A 19,349-nucleotide genomic window follows, 5' to 3' on the forward strand; every position below is an offset into this window, starting at 1 on the left:
TCGGAAAAGGAGACCAAAACTGGAGTAGTCCTACCAATTACAGAAGGATATTCCTTCTCCTGTGCTCCAATGTGCTCACTAATATACCTTCTTAATTGCCTGCATTTACATTAGCAACTGGTGCACCAAGAGCACCCTTGCCTCATGGCATCTCCTCTATTACAATTCTATCACTGTTCAGGTAATATTCATCCCCGTTGGATTGCAACCTTGTCATGGTCGGGGAGCAGTGGGACAGCCCCTTTAAAATCAATGTTCAATAAATTTAAAATACTTCATAATTTTAAGGTGAGAGGGAAAAGATTTAATAGAAACCTGAGGTGCAATTTTTTCAACACAGTGGGTATACGGGACAAGCTGCAGAGGAAGTAGTTGAGGCAGGTACCTGTACTACGTATAACAACATTTAAAAGACACATGGACACATGGATAGGAAAGATTTAGAGGGATATGGGCAAATGGGATTAGATTAGATGGGGCATCTTGTTTGGCATGAATGAGTTGGGCTGAAGGGCCTGTTTCTGCGCTGTATGACTATCATTCTATTCTGAAGCTAATTGCCAAAAGAATAAGATAACAAATTAGGAAAGGTATACAGTGTTCGGGACAGGGTTAGGATTTTAGAAAGAGGATCCAGCAAAGCTGAACATGTTTGATAGACCCCAAATTCAACTACGAAGAATCCTATATATTCCGACAACCAAAATTAAACAACAAAAGCAGGAATAAAATCCCTAGTAGAACAAGTGTAATGAAGGGTCCGAAGGGCAGAAAAATGTTGTGTATTCAGGCAAGATCTCAAAATATGACGTCTAAGAATTTGGCATGTCAGGCCGGGTGCTAAATCAACACTTGGGTGGCTACCAGTATAAACATTGAATTCTCTCATTTCAAGTAATTCCTCTTACCTTCTCTCTCTTTCCCCGGACCCACTGCCCACCCTAGTGTGTACATCTTTCTCCCATCGTCTCCCACCACCTTGGTCATCCTGCTCCCTTTTCCGAAGGCAACACTGTGGCATTAATGAGGATCATGATTAGGTGAAGCCCCAATCTGATCCACATGATAGCCAAATTTTGCAAACATGCAGATGTTGTAAGTGATCCCCCCAACATGGTGTGCACCCATTTCTCCCACCATCTCCCACCACCCCAGACACCCTACTCCTTTCCGCTTCCCCATGCACTCATCTTTCATGCCCGAGTCCCATATTTGTTTTGTTGCCCTTCCCCCCATGTCACTCCCTCCAGCATTACATTCCACTCCTTTTCTTTCCTTATCCGACACCCATTTGTCTCCTTTTCATTCAAGCCTTTGTTACTTAATCCAGCACCTGCCAAACACCCACTTGTATTGACCTATGTCTTGCCAGGCATTAACCCTCCCTCCCACTCTCTCTTCCAGCTTTCTCCCCCATAATCCAGTCAGGGTCCCGACCTGAAACATTGTCTGTCCATTCCCTCTACAGATGCTGCCTGATCCGCTGAGTTACTCCAGCACTTTGTTTTTTGTTCAGGATTCCAGCATCTGCACTTCCTTGTCTCCAGTGCCACATAACTCAGTACATGGTAGTTCCACGGACAGGACTAAATTGATCGCTCACATGGAAAGCCTTGCTGGCAACGTCTGTGGACATCCATTAGGGATAAGAGCAAAGCCTATCGGAAAGTTGCTGAGCACTCTGCAAGCCGGCACCCAACTATCCTCGGAGAGGTAATGGGTGCCTCCAGCTCACTGGCCAAAGAATCACCCACGTTGCAACGTAATTAAATGAACCTCACATTTGACTGTGCCAGATCAGCAGCAAGCACAGAGTCACGGCTGCCTTGCCTTCACAACGTAACTGATGCACTTTAGTTCCAAGGGGTTGTTAGTGACTCTGTGGGTAGTCTCTGGGCCTGGGTTTGCCTTCCCCTTCCCTCTGGTGGCGTTTGCATCTTCTATTTGTGACCAGTTTCCTCCCACATCCCAAACGTGCTGATTGTTTAGGTTTGTTTAGAGATACAGCACGGAAACAGGCCCTTCGGCCCACCGAGTATGCGCAGATGAGTTTGTCCGCACCCACACACACTAGGGACAATTTGACATTTATACCAAGCCAATTAACCGACAAACCTGTACGTCTTTGGAGTGTGGGAGGAAACCGAAGTTCTCAGAGAAAACCCACGCAGGTCACGGGGAGAACGTACAAACTCTGTACAGACAAGCACCCGTAGTCAGGATTGAACCCAGGTCTCTGGCGCTGTAAGGCAGCAACTCTACCGCTGTGCTACCGTGCCACCTATTGCGTGGTTAATTGGTAACTTGAAATTATTATAGTGTACAGGTGGGTAAATAATTACTCAAGAGTCAGCATTTACACTGTGATATAAAAGAATATGAAAATACAAAACCGCACAGGGAATATTCTTATTTGGGAACTCACCCTCTTGAAGATGTTGTGAGGCAGGACAGACAAATCGTGATGTGGTGATTTCATTGAGGTGCTCTGGATCTTCACAAGCTTGCTGTTAAACTGTGTGAAAAGTATTCCACACTTTATTCATTATGAAGCAGTACACAGGTCATTCTGCTGCCAAGCGTATTTCCATAATCCCAGTTGGATATAACACAAATGAAGAATTAGGGAAAACTAGTTGCATTAGGCAGGCTGAATTGGTTAGATTGTGAACTAGAAGAGCCCTTTAGTTTATTATTGTCACATGTTCTGAGGTACAGTACAAAACTTTTCGTTCAATGCTATATAAAAAAGCTCAGATATACCATATATAGATACAATCGGTTCAAACTCGTACAATAAATAGAGCTAAGGGAAAACTACAGTGTAGAATATAGTTCACAGCATTGTAGCGCATCAGTTCCATAGGCAAAGTCCAATGTCCTCAATGTGCACCAGGTGAATCGATCCGTACCCTAACTTAGAAGTTGCGTTGGAATTTGGCTAGCAGAAGAACAAGCTGTCTAACAAATATAACTAGAGTAGACCATTACAAAAAACTGTTCTGAGGTGTTCCTTTGACTGTAAATAAAATCAACATTAACTAATTCGAAAGAAAGAAACTGCGATATTCAGAGCTTGCAGTGGAGGCAGAACAGCGGGGCGGGAGAGCTAAGATCTGCCCGGTAGAAGTTGGATGTCGAGGATTCGTGGCAACATCTACCTTAAGACAGATGAAGGACCTGGGGATCAGAGGACAAGCCCTACGCCAGGCCATCAAAGAAACATCACGGGTGGCAGGGCGGAGTAGCCAGTGGCTGTGGTTGAAGAGGAAAGACCCCATTTGTCTCCCAAATAGCCGACTAGCCAGATGCAGAGGGGGGTGGTTCTGGGACGCCAGAATGCGCCGCTGAGCCGACTGGAGACGTTGTGGGTTCATCAAAGAAACGTCGATGAAAGTAGGTGCCCACTTGATAACCCCAATGACGTGTCTGCCTAGCCTTTCTCAACATCGGAGGAGCAAAGGTGAGTGCAGAAGGCTCCCATCACCATCGGGAGTAAGTTGATATTTGGCACCTTGGACTTTTCACATCTTGTCCTGTGTATTTGCAAACAGTGATTCTAATTCTGAAATTCAATGGTTAAATTGGTAGAGGGCACTGCTCTGGGCAGCAGCCATGTCAGCAGCGCGTCAGTTTTTTTTTCAACTTTTTCTTATTTTTTAGTATGTTTTAAAGTATGTATTTTGTGTTTCTTTGTGTGTTTCTTTGTGTGGGGGGTGGTGTGGGGGGGTAAGGGGGAAACCGCTTCGGTCGCCTCCTCCATGGAGAGGCGACTTTTTTCCAGGTCGCCTCCCCCGTGGCCTAACATCAAGGATCGGCGCGGCCTTTAACCGAGACGTGCCCGGGGCTTCAGCGGCGGGCGCAGCGTGGACTCTCGGCGTGGAGCGGGTGAGCCCTGGCAGGGGCTCGCTGGAGGGGAGCGCTCCGTTTGGCCCGCGGCCAACTTCTACCGCGGGGCCGGCATGGACTTACCAACACCCCTGGAGGGGAGCTTCGACCGCCGGCCCTGCAGTCTACGGTGCTTCTGGCTGCGGCGGAGACTTTAAATCTCAACCGCCGGCCTGCGACCTGTAACAACTTAAAGCCGCGGTCTCCGGTGAGGAAGAGCCGATCCTGGACTGACTCTGGACTCTGCTCCTGTCCACGGAGGGGAAATGGAGGAGGATTGACCAAATTTTTGTGCCTTCCACCACAGTGTTGAATGCTGTGGTGGATGTTTGTGTTACATTTTTTATTGTGGTTGTGTGTTCTTTATTATTGTATCGCTGCTGACAACCCAAAATTCCACCAGCCTGGCTGTGTGGTCATTAAAATACAATACAATACAAATGTAATTGGGAAATCATTACCTTTAAAGAAAGAAGCATTAGCTCTCAGACAACAAATTGCTAAACTGTTCTAAGAACAATGCATGCTGAGCCTTTTCTAAGAATGACACAGACAACTTGTTTTTCAGAGAACACTGTCAACAAAGACAGTTTACAAAAATAGTTCAGGCGATAAGCTGTCTGGGCCTCATTAAAATGTCGATGGCCGATGTCACCTTCACTGGCTTGCTCTTTGTGCAAGGAACGAGTAGTCTGAAGAAAGGTCTCGACCAGAAACGTCACATATTCCTTCTCTCCAGAGATGCTGACTGACCCGCTGAGTTACTCCAGCTTTTTGTGTCTATCTTAGGTAGTCTGAAGGCCTCTCAATTGATGCTTTGGATGCCAGAGGATGGGGGAGGGAAGGGCGATGCTTGGTTGATTCAAGAGGATCTCACTGGTGCTATCGAACAGGGGAAAGTCCAAGACTGCAGAGGCTCTTTGAGAGGAACGTAATCTAGAAAGCGTGAGCTGGCATATGGGCCTGATGGCAGTCAGGACTAAGGTGCAGCAGACCTGAGCTGAAAGGTCTGTAGTGGTGGCAGCGTAAAGAGAGATGGGAGAGAAGGGGAAAGATAAATGAGGGGAAGATCAGTGGATGGGAGAAGAGAGGAGGCATGGAAGTACGGAGAGAGAGAATAAGGAGAGGCAGAGAGAGAAAAGGTGGGGAAAGAGGATGAGGGGAAGAGGGAGAGGTGGGTAATGTCAAAAAAGTGGGAAGAGAGACCTTGTATTTATTCATAAATATTGTATCTCATTAAAAAAAAGTGTTTTTATTGCAATAGATACAACAGTGATGAAGGAACGGAGAAAGGAATGCAGCATTTACATGCAGCAGGGTTGGAGGAAGAATAGGTGAGCTAGATATGGGAGGCCGTGGGCTTGTAATGAGACAGAGGCAGAAGGACCCGGTACATCAGGGAGGGGGAGTATTACCTGGATGTTTTGTGCCAGGGGATGGTCACACCGACCAGTTTAACTAATTCAGTAGGCAGTGAGCAAGGAAAGGAAGGTGTGGCCATAAGCGAGGCAGGTAGGGGGAACCAGGAGGAGATGCGGCAGGAGCCACAGCCCTTGTCCCTGACGAGCATGACCGAGGCTCTTACTCAATGTAAGGACGGGATCAGGGGCTGTGGGAGGGATGAGCAACCTGGCTGCAGCACCGTGGATCAGGAGGCCATTCAAGAGGGGGGAGTTAGAAGAAATGCCGTAGTGATAGGGGATAGTATTATTCGGGGGGTAGATAGGGTTCTCTGCGGCCAGCAGAACATGTCCCGAAGGCTGTGTTGCCTACCCGGTGCTAGGGTTAAGGATATCTCTGCGATGCTGGAGAGAAATTTGCAGTGGGAGGGGGAGGATCCAGTGGTCGTGGTCCATGTGGGGACCAATGACATAGGAAGGACGAGGAAGGAGGATCTGCTGAAGGAGTTTGAGCAGTTAGGGAATAAATTAAAAAGCAGAACCTCGAGGGTACTGATCTCCGGATTGCTACCTGAGCCACGGGCCAAATCGGCGAGGGTACGTAAAATTAAGAAGCTAAATGCGTGGCTCAAAGACTGGTGTGGGAATAATGGGTTTGGTTTCTTGGGCCACTGGCACCAGTACTGGGACAGGGGGGATCTGTTCTGTAAGGACGGACTTCACCTGAACGGTGCTGGGACTGGGGTCCTGGCAAATCATATAACTAGGGCAGTAGAGAGGTCTTTAAACTAAGTAGCGGGGGGGAGGTATCAAGGGGGGTAATAACGGCAGGGGTAGAGGAAATAGAGCAGGGTATCAGTGGGGAAGCGGAAAGTCAAAATGTGACGGGAGACAGAATGTGTGAAGATAAAGCTTTAGATGTAAAAGGGGCAAAAACGGAAAGGAAGGGTAGTAAAAATCATCTGAAAGTGCTTTATCTAAATGCACGGAGTATTCGTAATAAGATAAATGAATTAACGGTGCAATTAAGTATATATAGTTATGATATCGTGGCCATTACGGAGACATGGCTGCAAGGGGATCAGGACTGGGAGTTAAATATAGAGGGGTACTCGACAATTAGGAAAGATAGACAGGAAAGAAAGGGAGGAGGGGTGGCCCTTTTAATAAGGGAGGGAATAACGGCAATAGAGAGGAAGGATATTGCGTTGAAGGATCAGGATAGTGAAACAGCTTGGGTACAGATAGAGAATAATAAGGGGAAAAAAACACTAGTGGGTGTAATTTATAGACCTCCAAATAGCTGTGACGCTGTTAGTCAGAACATAAATCTGCAAATAGTTGACGCATGTAAAAAGGGAACTGCTGTAATCATGGGGGACTTCAATTTTCATATTAATTGGGCAAACCAAACTGGGCAGGGTAGACTAGAGGAAGAGTTTATAGAAAGTATTAGAGACGGGGTTCCTAGAACAGTATGTCACAGAACCGACAAGGGGGGAGGCAATCTTGGATCTGGTCCTGTGTAATGAAGCAGGATTAATTAAAAATGTCATAGTTAGGGACTCGTTGGGAACAAGTGACCACAATATGGTCGAATTCCATATTCAAATAGAAGGGGAGCAGGTTGAAACTCAGGCTAGGGTGCTTAGTCTAAATAAGGGGGATTATGAAGGTATGAGGACTGAGCTGATCAAAGTTGACTGGGATAGCAGACTCAAGAATAAGACGGTACATGAGCAGTGGTGTACGTTTAAGGGTATACTGTATAACCTTCAAGAAAAATTTATTCCTATGAAGAAAAAAAAGGGTAAGGGTAAGAACAGTCAGCCATGGCTCAGTAAAACTATAAAGGATAGTATTCGGCTGAAGGCAAGGGCATATAAGGTAGCCAGAGATAGTGGGAGGGTAGAGGATTGGGAAGCATTTAAAGGTCAGCAAAAAATAACTAAGAGATTAATTAAGACGGGGAAAATAGACTATGAAAGGAATTTAGCGAACAACATAAAAACTAATAGTAAGAGTTTTTATAGCTATATAAAAAGAAAAAGGGTGGCTAAGGTGAACGTTGGTCCATTGGAGGGTGAGACTGGAGAGTTGTTGGTGGGGAACATGGAAATGGCAAAGGCATTAAACGAGTATTTTGTATCAGTCTTCACCATAGAAGACACAAAAAATATTCCAACGCTGGATAAACAGGGGGCGGTAGGAATGGAGGAGCTAAATACTATTAAGATCACCAAGGAGGTGGTATTAGGGAAATTGATGAGACTGAAGGAGGATAAATCCCCTGGGCCTGATGGATTACATCCAAGGGTCTTGAGGGAGATAGCGGTGGGGATTGTGGATGCATTGGTGATAATTTTCCAAAACTCCCTGGAGGCAGGAACGGTCCCAGTGGATTGGAAAATGGCCAATGTAACACCTATATTTAAAAAAGGAAGTAAACAGAAGGCGGGTAACTATAGACCGGTTAGTCTAACATCGGTGGTGGGTAAAAAATGTTAGAGACAATTATTAAAGAAACACTAACGGGGCACTTGGATAAACATGACTTCATCGGACAGAACCAACATGGTTTTGTGAAGGGGAAGTCCTGTTTAACGAATCTGCTCGAATTCTTTGAGGAAGTAACAACCCGGGTGGATAAAGGGGAACCGGTGGATGTGGTATACTTGGACTTCCAAAAGGCTTTTGACAAGGTGCCACATAAGAGACTATTGCTAAAAATAAAAAATTATGGGATTGGGGGTAATATATTAGCATGGGTAGAGGATTGGCTAACAAATAGGAAGCAGAGAGTGGGGATAAATGGTTCATACTCGGGATGGCAACCGGTAACTAGCGGGGTTCCGCAAGGGTCGGTGCTGGGACCCCAGTTGTTCACAATTTATATAAATGATTTGGAGGAGGGAACCAAGTGTAATATATCAAAATTTGCGGACGATACAAAAATGGGAGCAAAAGTAGGGGATGAGGAGGATAGGAAGAGTCTGCAAAAGGATATAGATAAGCTAGGTGAGTGGGCAACAACTTGGCAGATGAAATTTAATACTAATAAATGTGAAGTCATTCACTTTGGGAAAAAAAATGATAGGGCAAGTTATTTTCTAAATGAAGAGGAGCTGCGTTGTAATGCAACGCAAAGGGATCTAGGGGTATTAGTACATGAATCACTGAAAGTTAGTATGCAGGTGCAGCAAGCAATCAGGAAGGCCAATGGAGTTTTGGGCTTTATTGCTAGGGGGATTGAGTATAAAAACACGGAGGTCTTGCTGCAGCTGTACACAGTATTAGTGAGACCACATTTGGAATACTGTGTACAGTTCTGGGGTCCATACTTAAGAAAGGATGTACTAGCCCTGGAGGCAGTGCAGCGAAGGTTTACAAGATTAATTCCTGCAATGAGGGGATTGACATATGAGGAAAGGTTAAGTAGGCTGGAACTCTACTCTTTGGAGTTTAGAAGAATGAGAGGCGATCTCATTGAAACATATAAGATCGTGAGGGGCCTTGATCGGGTGGATGCACCGAGGATGTTCCCAATGATCGGGGAAACTAGAACTAGGGGACATAGTTTCAGAATAAGGGGGGGCTCTTTTAAAACTGAGATGAGGAAGAACTTCTTCACCCAGAGGGTGGTTAATTTATGGAATTCACTGCCCCAGGGAGCAGTGGAAGCAGAAACTTTAAATATATTTAAGACTAAAATAGATGTTTTTTTAGCTGCCAAGGGGATAAGGGGCTACGGGGAGAGGGCAGGGATATGGACCTAGGTATGGTTAGTATAGTAAGACCTGAGTGATCTCCTGGACAAGTGTCGATCGCCTAGATTGGGGTCGGAGAGGAATTTCCCGGTTTTTTTTTTTTTTCCCGAATTGGACCTGGGTTTTTATCCGGTTTTTTGCCTCCCCCAGGAGATCACGAGGTTCTTGGGGTGGAGAGGGGTGATAGCGGTATAAAGGGGAGGGTAGTGTCTTGTGTTCTGTGTCTTGTGTCTACTGTTTGTGGGTAAGTGTGTCTGTTTAGTGTTCAGCCATGAGCGAATGGCGGTGCGGGCTCGATGGACCTGGTGGTCTGCTCTCGCACCTACTTTCTATGTTTCTATGTTTCTATGACCCAGAAAGAGAAGTGAAGACTGGGCGTAGGTAGCACAGTAAATGCAATGGAATGCTATTTAGTGTCATTCAAACCTAGGTTTGAACGAAATTACATTTACTACAGATTTTTACATTACAACAAAACCCAAGACCCACACTTAACACAGTTTACATAAATTCTATCAAAAGTCCTAGAGAGGATCGTGCACAGGCAATTGATGGCCTTTTTGGAGGAACATGACGTTTTGGAAATTTTCCAGTCCGGTTTTAAGTCCCGGCACAGCACAGAATCGGCCCTTTTGAGGGTTTTTAATGATATTTTTTTGGCTACTGATCTTGGTGACTGTGTTGTCCTCGTGCTTTTAGATTTGTCAGCTGCCTTTGACACAGTGGATCATGAAATTTTGATCTCCCGTTTGGAGCAGTGGGTGGGTATCAGGGGCATAGCACTGGAGTGGTTCAGGTCGTACTTGGCTGATCGAACTTTTTGTGTCAGCCTTGGGGACTCTGTATCCTCCTCTGCTCCTCTCTCGTGTGGGGTGCCACAGGGCTCAGTTCTTGGCCCTCTCCTCTTTTCACTCTATTTGCTCCCACTCGGTTCCATCCTTAGGAAGCACGGGATTTCATTCCACTTTTATGCTGATGACAGTCAGCTTTATGTGCCTCTGGGAAAGGGGGGTGTACACTCTGTCGGGCTCTTGCTTGAGTGTCTTAGTGACATAAAGGCCTGGATGTCACTGAACTTTTTAAAATTTAATGATGACAAGACGGAGGTAATGATCTTTGGTGGCACCTCTGGGGCCCCCCCTGTTGAACTAGGCTCTTTGTCTGCATATCTCAAACCTAACATCACGAACCTGGGGATTAAAGTGGACCCTGAGCTTAGATTTGACTGTCAGGTAAGGGCTGTTGTTAAATCTGTTTTTTTCCATCTGAGGCAGCTGGCAAAAATAAAGCCGATTTTGTCGAGGCAGCACTTTGAGACGGTAATCCACGCCTTTGTTACCACCCGGCTGGATTACTGCAATGCACTGTATCTGGGGGTTAGTCGGTCCTCCATCGCCCGTCTCCAGATGGTACAGAATGCAGCTGTTCGTCTCTTGACTGGCACACGAAAGCATGATCATGTTTCACACCTTTTGGCCTCTCTCCACTGGCTGCCTGTTCAGTATAGGATTCGTTTTAAAATTATTTTATTTACTTTTAAATCCCTAAGTGGTCTTGCCCCGTCCTACCTATCTGAGCTTCTTCACCCTTATTCACCCTCCCGCTCTCTCAGGTCAGATGATCAGCTGCTCCTGATTGAGCCAAAGACTAAGCGGAAGCTCAGAGGGGACCGTGCCTTTGCTGTGTCGGCTCCGAGATTGTGGAATGAATTGCCTCTGCACGTTAAACAGGCCCCTTCTCTAGCTGTTTTTAAGTCACTCCTGAAGACATTTCTATTCTCCGTGGCCTTTGTAGACCAGTAAGGTGTTGAATTGTTTATTTACTTTATTTGCTTGGTTTTGCTGCGTGGTTCGTACTCGTGTTTTATGTATTTTAATTTATTGTTTGGATTTTCGTATGTAATTTATGCGCCTCGTGTTAGCTGTATGTTCTGTTGTTCTGCCTGTTTTATGATGTCTTGCTTGTTTTCTTTTTTCTGTACAGCACTTTGGTCAGCTTTGGTTGTTTTTTAAGGTGCTTAACAAATAAAGTTGTTATTATTATTATTATTATTAAAATATCCATCACAGTGAGTCTCCAACACCTCCTCACTGTGATGGAAGGCAAAGTCTTATCTCTTCCCTTTATTCTTCACCCGCGGTCCAACTGCAGCGTTGAGGCGAACTGGGGCCCGATGTTAAAGCCCCCCGCTTGGTAGGATGGTAAGTCCTGTGGCCATTTATCCACGCCGGGTGATGTTAGGCCCCAGCTCCGTGTCCTTTAAACCCCACGGATCAAGCAGACCAACCAGCGGTCCAGCAGTCCAACTTCAGCGTCTAGGCGAACTGGGGCTCCGATGTTAGAGCCCCCGGCGGGCGATGGTAAGTCCCGTGGCCACTAACCAGCACCGGCGATGTTAGGCCACGCTCCGTGTTCTTTCAACCCCGCGATTCCAGCGGGAGAAGCTGCCGTTGCGGGAGCTCCGAAAAGCCGTCTCCCCCCAGGGACCTGGAGCTCCCGATGTTCCTGTCCACTGGGCCTGCGGCCGGAGCTTCCGAAGCTCCAAAGTCGGGTCGCAGCCGCGCACCACCACAGCTCTCCCCGCTCTGAAGACGGCCAGCTTTGCATTGTCAGGTCTGCAGGCTCCGCTACTGGAGCCCTCAGGTTGGTCCCGGCCAGAGGCCGCCACCGGCTCCTCGATGTTAGGTCCAACGACACCGGAGACCCGATAGGGAAAAAGTCGGGTCCCCGTACAGGGAAGAGATTAAACGGTTTCCCCCGTTTGTTGACATAAAAGTTGACCATGAAGTATTGACCATGAAGCAGTGCTAATGGAGTTGGCATTGGTTTTTTATTGTCGCCCGTACCGAGCGACGCTGGTAGTGATTTGTTTAAGTGCAATCCAGTCAAATCATACTATACGCACAAATCATACTATACTATACAATCAGGCCGTACACAAATGAAAAGAGAAAAATACCAGAGTGCAGAATATAGTGTTACAGCATTACAGTTGGAGAAAAAGTGCAATGAGTTAGGTTGGGAGATCGAGACCACACCTAGTTTACTGGAGGACTGTTCAGTTGTCCGATAATAGAGGAGGAAGAAGCTCCTCCTGAGTCTAGAGGTACATGCTTTCAAACTTTTGTATCATCTGGTCGACCAGAGAGGAAATGACAAGGGGTGAAAAAGATCCTTCACTATGTTGGCTGCTTTACTGAGGCACCCTCTGACACAAAGTAAACTGCTCGCCACCACCCAAAATTTCAATCCCTCCCGGCAATAAAGAGAAAGGTCTGCATTTTCGGGAGGTTGATGACGGACGCGGCGGGCGAGGAGTGAGGCTGGTGGGAGAGGAGAGGGAGCCGGGGCTCTGACCCACCGCGCCCTCGAGGTCGGTCGGCTGCAGGAGGTGGACGGGCGAGGGGAGGGACGTGGCGTCCGAGGAAGGAGATGGCTGGAGGCCCGCAGTAGCCTGGGACACGCCTGGAACAGGATCACTGGAGCGTGGACTTTCGACACATTGCATCAAAACATGGCACCTCCTGCATGCAGGCTCAGTAGACTATTTCTGTACACCTGCTAACCGGGGATCAGGGGTATGGTAATACTCTACTAGACTGTCTGTGAGATAAACATAGAAAATAGGTGCAGGAGGAGGCCATTTGGCCCTTCGAGCCAGCACCGCCATTCATTGTGGTCATGGCTGATCGTCCCCAATCAATAACCCGTGCCTGCCCTCTCCCCATAAAGAATTTTACCATGTTAGCACTTTGCACATATGACACTAAAAGCATCATTGAGCATTGAGAGTTGAGGGAGTCAATGATTTTTCTACATTCCCACAGAAACATCGGCGTAAGCCATGACATTTCCCTTTGCCACACATTTGATCTTTTGCATTTACACATTCCCGTCTTTAATGGCTCTCATTAATCTATTAACCAGATGATCTGTAAATGGTGTATCACTATTGCTACGCTGACACTTTTCTCCTTATGTCACATCCATCCAGAGGTGAGGAATGTTTTGTGTTTGTATTTCAGTCTTTCGGTCCCACCTCAACCACTTCAATAACTAGTTGAAGCAATGTCAGAAAGCTCCACTTGCACTTACCTCCATTTGTAATTTGATGATCTCACTTTGCTTTTCCCTCTCTTGAGAACAGAGCTGTCTGTTCAGCAGCTGAATTTCCGTCTCCTTTTTGTCAATAATCCCCTTGAGTTCAGCCTCCTTTGTTTCAACTGGCAATAATGTAAATCACAAATTGAAGTAGCAGAGATAGGTCCGAGGCAAAGCAAATAGGACGTCTCCCAGGAGGCTGCTGCGACAGACGCCTGCAGCCTCGTGGGTCGCCGTAGCCTCGGGCAGCGGAGCCCAAGCTTCAGCCCACAGGTCACAAGTTATAGGAGCAGAATTAGGCCATTCGGCCCATCGAGTCCACTCTGCCATTCAATCATGGCTGATCTCTGCCTCCTAATCCTATTTTCTTGCCTTCTTCCCATAACCCTTGACACCCGATCTAATCAAGAATCTGTCTATCTCTAACTTAAAAATATCCACTGACTTGGCTTCCACAGCCCTCTGTGACAATGAGTTCCACAGATTAACTACCCTATGACTAAAGAAATTCCTCCTCACCTCCTTTCGAAAAGAAAGCCCTTTAATTCTGAGGCTGTGACCTCTAGTCCTAGACTCTCCCAGCAGTGGAAAACATCCTCTCCACATCCACTCTATCTATGCCTTTCATTATTCTGTAAGTTTCAATGAGGTCCCCCCTTAACCTAAACTCCAGCGAGTACAGGCCCAGCGCTGTCAAGCGCTCATCATATGCTAACCCACTCATTCCTGGAATCATTCTTGTAAACCTCCTCTGGACCCTCTCCAGAGCCAGCACATCCTTCCCCAGGTATGTTGTCCAAATTTGCTCACAGTACTCCAAATGTGGCCTTACCAGCGCCTTATAGAGCCTCAGCATTACATCTCTGTTTTTTGTGTTCCAGTCCTCTTAATATAAATGCTAGCATTGAATTTACCCTCATTACTACCGATTCGACTTGCTAAATTAGCTTTTTGAGAGTCCTGCACCAGCACTCCCAAGTCCCTTTGCACCTCCAATTTCTGGATTCTTTCTCCATTTAGAAAATAGTCTACAGCTTTATTCTTAATACCAAAATACACTGAATTTAATCAGCCACTTCTCTGCCCAGTCTCCTAACCTGTCCAAGTCCTTCTGCAGTCCTTGCTTCCTCTGCACTGCCTGCCCCTCCACCCATCTTACCATCATCTGCAAACTTGGCCCCAAAGCCTTCAATTCCCTTATCCAAATCATTAATATACAACGTGAAGAGCAGCAGCCCCAGCATCGACCCCTGCGGAACTCCACTAGTCACTGGCAGCCAACCTGAAAAAGTGCCCTTTATTGCAAATCTTTGCTTTCTGCCATCCAGCCAACCCGCTACACATGCTGGTATCTGCCGTTTAATACCATGGCCTCTCATCTTCCGTAGCCGCCCAAAGCAGCACCTTATCGAAGGCCTTCTGAAAATCTAGGTAAACAGCATCTACAGCCTCCCCCTCTGTCTGTCCCACTATTAACTTCCTCAAAGGACACCAGCAGATCTGTCGGCGGAGCTTGGGTCAACAAGCCTCAATGGGTGGGCGGAGACTCGCGGCCGACGGAGCCTGTGTTGATGGAGCCCTTGGCCAGGGCTTCGGTCAATGCCACAAAGGTGTCAGGAGGGAACTCAGCGGCGGTCAATGAGGGCGCTGGTCGGGGTCGGAAACCGCTCTGGGGGGGGGGGGGGGGGGGGGGGGGGGATGAACAAAGGTGGACCCGGCGTTGGGGGACTGCGTGAGGGATGGGGAAGAATGATGGAGCACGGGTGGGAGGGGAAGGAGCGGTAGAACAAAGGAGCACCTGGCACGGGATACTTAGTAACTTTGTCAGTGCCCTTTATGTGGTGACTATTTGCATACCTTGGGTACGCAAGCAAAGAATTTCACTGTGACCTGTCACATGTGACAATAAAGCATTCATTCATTCAGTCAGGAGCAGGAGTTGGCCATTGGCCCCTTCAAGTGTGCTCCACCATTCAATACCATGTATCTCTCTCTGTAGCTCTTAATGCACTTCTTGTCTTTGAATCTATCCACCTCTCTCTTAAATATATTAATTAGCTAAGTGTTTCCACTTTGAAGGAAATTACCCGAAATTCGGGAAAGTCTGGTTGTCTTCGGGTAATTTTAGGGAAATGGAATGATTTCGGGGAATTTCAACATCCCGCCCATGAAAGGGTGTAAAGTTAATACACACAGCACTGCCGGTTTGGCACTCAAAGGTTTAAACAGAGTGCTGTCAGTTTAATGCGTGGGAATTTAAACAAAGAGCAGTCGGCTGCAGTGCTATGAGCTTTAAACATAGCGCTATGGCCACAGTGCTGTGGGTCAGATGGTTCGGGAGAATTTTCGTCTAACAATAAGTCTTTGGAATTCTGTTTCTCAGTGGAAGTTGAGCCTTTGATTATTTTTCAGGCAGTGGTAGAATTCTGGATAAGCCTAGTGGTGAAAAGTTACCAGTGAGCAGTTTAATTGCAGTTAAATTTGGATTGGCCTTAATTTTAAAGAACGGTGGGTGGGCTCAAGGGGCCGAGAGGGAGGGGTGGAGAGAGGGAGAAGGAGGGAGGGTGAGAGGGAAATGGGGAGGGAGGGAGAGAAAGAAGGAGGGAAGGAGAGAGGGAAGGAGAGAGGGAAGGAGAGAGGGAAGGAGAGAGGGAAGGAGAGAGGGAAGGAGAGAGGGAAGAGAGAGGGAGGGAGGGAGAGGGAGAGAGAGCGGGGAGGGAGAGGGGAGGGAGAGGGGAGGGAGAGGGGAGGGAGGGAGGGAGAGGGGAGGGAGAGGGAGAGAGGAGGGAGGGAGAGAGAGAAGGGAGGGGAGAGAGGGAGGAGGGGGAGAAAGAGGGAGAGAAAGAGAGAGGAGAGGGAGAGGAGAGAGGGAGAGAGAGAGAGGGAGGGAGGGATGGAGAGTGGGAGGGAGTGAGAGCAGAGACTGAGACACATAAGAGCAGGTTGAAAAAACGAAGATAACGAAAGCTGTTGGACGCAACGAAAGCTGCATTGCATAATATTCTACAAGTGAGTAACAGAAGCAGGCAGATTCGGTGTCGTCACATAGATCTGTTTTACCTTGTTCTTCTTTGTGTTGTTAACGTGTGCCCGCAAAAAAAACCAACAACAAATAGCATGCAGGAAGTATTTTTGAAAATTTCAGGAAATATCATCAAATTCCATGAAATTTGGGATTCTATTTAAGGAATTTTTTTTTTTGAGGTATCGAAGCACTAAATTAGCTTGGCATTCTGGGCTAATCCCATTTGCTTGCATTTAGCCCATATCCCACTAAACTCACTCTACCCATATATCGACTTAAATGACTTTTAAGTCATAATTATTTCCGCTTCTGTACCTTCCCCATGCAACCCGTTCCAGATATTCTTTGAGGGAAAAGGTTTAACTCTCTTTAACTCTCCCCCTCACCAACAGCTCCCATTTGACAGAAATGAGGAGTAAGCAACAAAGGCTGGAGGTGAAAAGGAGACAAAAGGGTGACAGATAAGGAGAGAAGCGGAGGAGTGAAATATAAAACTGGAAGGACTGATATGGGTGGAAGGAGACGGAGGGAAGGGAAAGTGGGGATAGGTTTGGATAATGTGAGAAGGAAGATAAGCGTACAGAGGAGAAGGGAACATGGTGAGTGGGGCAGTGGGAAATGGTGGGAGAAATGTGTGGGCACCAGAATGGTTGGGGTAGGGGGCTGTGAAGGGGAAAGAACTGCTTGGAGAGGGCGGTATTACTTGAAATTGAAGAATTCAATGTTCATATTGTTAGTTTGTAAGCTACCCAAGCAGAAAATGATGTGTTTTTCTTCCATTTTGCACGTGTCCTCATTTTTGTCAGGCCAATGAGAGAAAGACTATTGCAGACTATTATCTAAGTGGTGGCCGATTGGGAAAGGGGGAGATGCAGCGAGACCTGGGTGTCATGGTACACCAGTCATTGAAGGTAGGCATGCAGGTGCAGCAGGCAGTAAAGAAAGCGAATGGTATGTTAGCTTTCATTGCAAAAGGATTTGAGTATAGGAGCAGAGAGGTTCTACTGCAGTTGTACAGGGTCTTGGTGAGACCACACCTGGAGTATTGCGTACAGTTTTGGTCTCCAAATCTGAGGAAGGACATTATTGCCATAGAGGGAGTGCAGAGACGGTTCACCAGACTGATTCCTGGGATGTCAGGACTGTCTTATGAAGAAAGACTGGATAGACTTGGTTTATACTCTCTAGAATTTAGAAGATTGAGAGGTGATCTTATAGAAACTTACAAAATTCTTAAGGGGTTGGACAGGCTAGATGCAGGAAGATTGTTCCCGATGTTAGGGAAGTCCAGGACAAGGGGTCACAGCTTAAGGATAAAGGGGAAATCCTTTAAAACCGAGATGAGAAGAACTTTTTTCACGCAGAGAGTGGTGAATCTCTGGAACTCTCTGCCACAGAGGGTAGTTGAGGCCACTTCATTGGCTATATTTAAGAGGGAGTTAGATGTGGCCCTGGTGGCTAAGGGGATCAGGGGGTATGGAGAGAAGGCAGGTACGGGATACTGAGTTGGATGATCAGCCATGATCATATTGAATGGCGGTGCAGGCTCGAAGGGCCGAATGGCCTACTCCTGCACCTAATTTCTATGTTTCTATGTTTTTCTAAAGGTCGTTATGGGAAAAGAAAGAGGAGTTAAGATGATTGGCAACCGGGAGATCCAGCAGACCTTGGCAGCGGGTGTTCGGCAAAACAATCTACACTTGGTCTCACGGATATGAAGGAGCACCCAATGCAGTAGATGAGGTTGGAGGAGGAATGTGGCAGATAGCACTATTGATCCCGAAAATCCACTTACATTGTCTGGTCAGTTTCTGGTGAATCTCAGCACGCTCCATCTGGTGCTCCTGCTCCATTGTGTTCACCTGTAACTGCAGCTTCTCCACATGTTCTTTATCTTCCTGCAAAGATATTGCGACGAGGCTTACACTTCCTAACGACAGCATCAACAAAATACATTGCAACATAGATAGTGGACATGGAGAGGGTATTTGAGGGTAAATCCACACTTGGCCTGTAGAAGTCTATTAAAAGCCAGCTGGCTATTGTTCGGGGCCAGTATGTTCCAGTGCGGATGAAAGATCGGGATGGCAAGGCTCAGGGACTTTGGATGACGATATATTGTACGTTTAGTCAAAAAGAAAAAGGGAGCACATGTAAAGTCTGGGAAGCTAAAAATCAGACAAGACCTTGAGGAATATAAAGGATGGAGGAAAACTTACCAAATAATTAGGACAGTTAATGGGGCCATAAAATACCCTTGGCAAGTAAGATTAAAGTGAATCACACAGAATTTTTCTACTCTACATAAGACAATCATACTCAAGTACAAGTGTGTAAGAATAATAGATTATACTGAGAGAGTCTTCATGTTTCTGGTGTCATCTTGTATCCTTCAAATTCAAAATAGTTTTAAATGTTAGAGTGTTAACTTGGGCGTAGAGGCCCTCTGTCCATGGGGGCACTGCGTTGGAGTTGTGGTGTCAGCCTGGCCAGGCAAAGTTGTTAATGTCCTCCACCGCTGCTCCAATGATCTGAATCGCTGCAGGCTACGTCCCATCCACTTGTTTGGCTACTTGGAGCAGCTCCCAATCTAATCGAGTCCGAGGCTGCTGCAGGTCCTCCAGTGGACCACTCCACCAGCGCAACGGTCCACGGCACATCGACCCACAAACGCGCCATCTCTCGCCTCACGAGGCTACCGTTCACCCTCCAAAGCCCGGGGCGTCACCTGCAGCCGACATCGGCACACCCAGAGTAGAGTGCATCGAGCCTCCACCCCGTTCACCAACAGCCACCCTTTCTTCTGCCCGCCACCATCGTGAAGATTTTGGTGTCATCTGCAAAGTTACTAATCAACAGGGGACCCAGCACTGATCCCTGCTTCACAAGTTATAGTAGAATTAGGCCATTCAGCCCATTAAGTCTACTCCACCATTCAATCATGGCTGATCTATCTCTCCCTCCTAACCCCATTCTCCTGCTTTCTCCCCATAACCTCTGGCACCCGTACTAATCAAGAATCTATCTATCTCTGCTTTAAAAATATCCACTGACTTAGCCTCCACAGCAGTCTGTGTCAATGAGTTCCACAGATTAACTACCCTCTGACTAAAGAAGTTCCTCCTCACCTCCATTCTAAAAGAGCGCCCTTTAATTCTGAGGCTATGA

General features: G+C 46.9%; 1 protein-coding gene across 1 annotated transcript in view; it reads right to left on the reverse strand.

Moving 5' to 3' along the window:
- Positions 1 to 19,349, reverse strand: part of LOC129695264 (coiled-coil domain-containing protein 152-like) — a 79,495-nt gene that overhangs the window by 2,914 nt on the left and 57,232 nt on the right. Inside the window, exons 6-8 of the mRNA XM_055632057.1 lie at positions 17,977 to 18,079; positions 13,151 to 13,278; positions 2,426 to 2,515 (exon numbers count right to left, since the gene is read on the reverse strand). Coding sequence (XP_055488032.1) covers positions 2,426 to 2,515; positions 13,151 to 13,278; positions 17,977 to 18,079 — 321 coding nt within the window. The remainder of the gene's footprint in view (positions 1 to 2,425; positions 2,516 to 13,150; positions 13,279 to 17,976; positions 18,080 to 19,349) is intronic.

Source organism: Leucoraja erinacea, chromosome 3, assembly GCF_028641065.1.
Source record: "Leucoraja erinacea ecotype New England chromosome 3, Leri_hhj_1, whole genome shotgun sequence".
NCBI lineage: Eukaryota > Metazoa > Chordata > Chondrichthyes > Rajiformes > Rajidae > Leucoraja > Leucoraja erinaceus.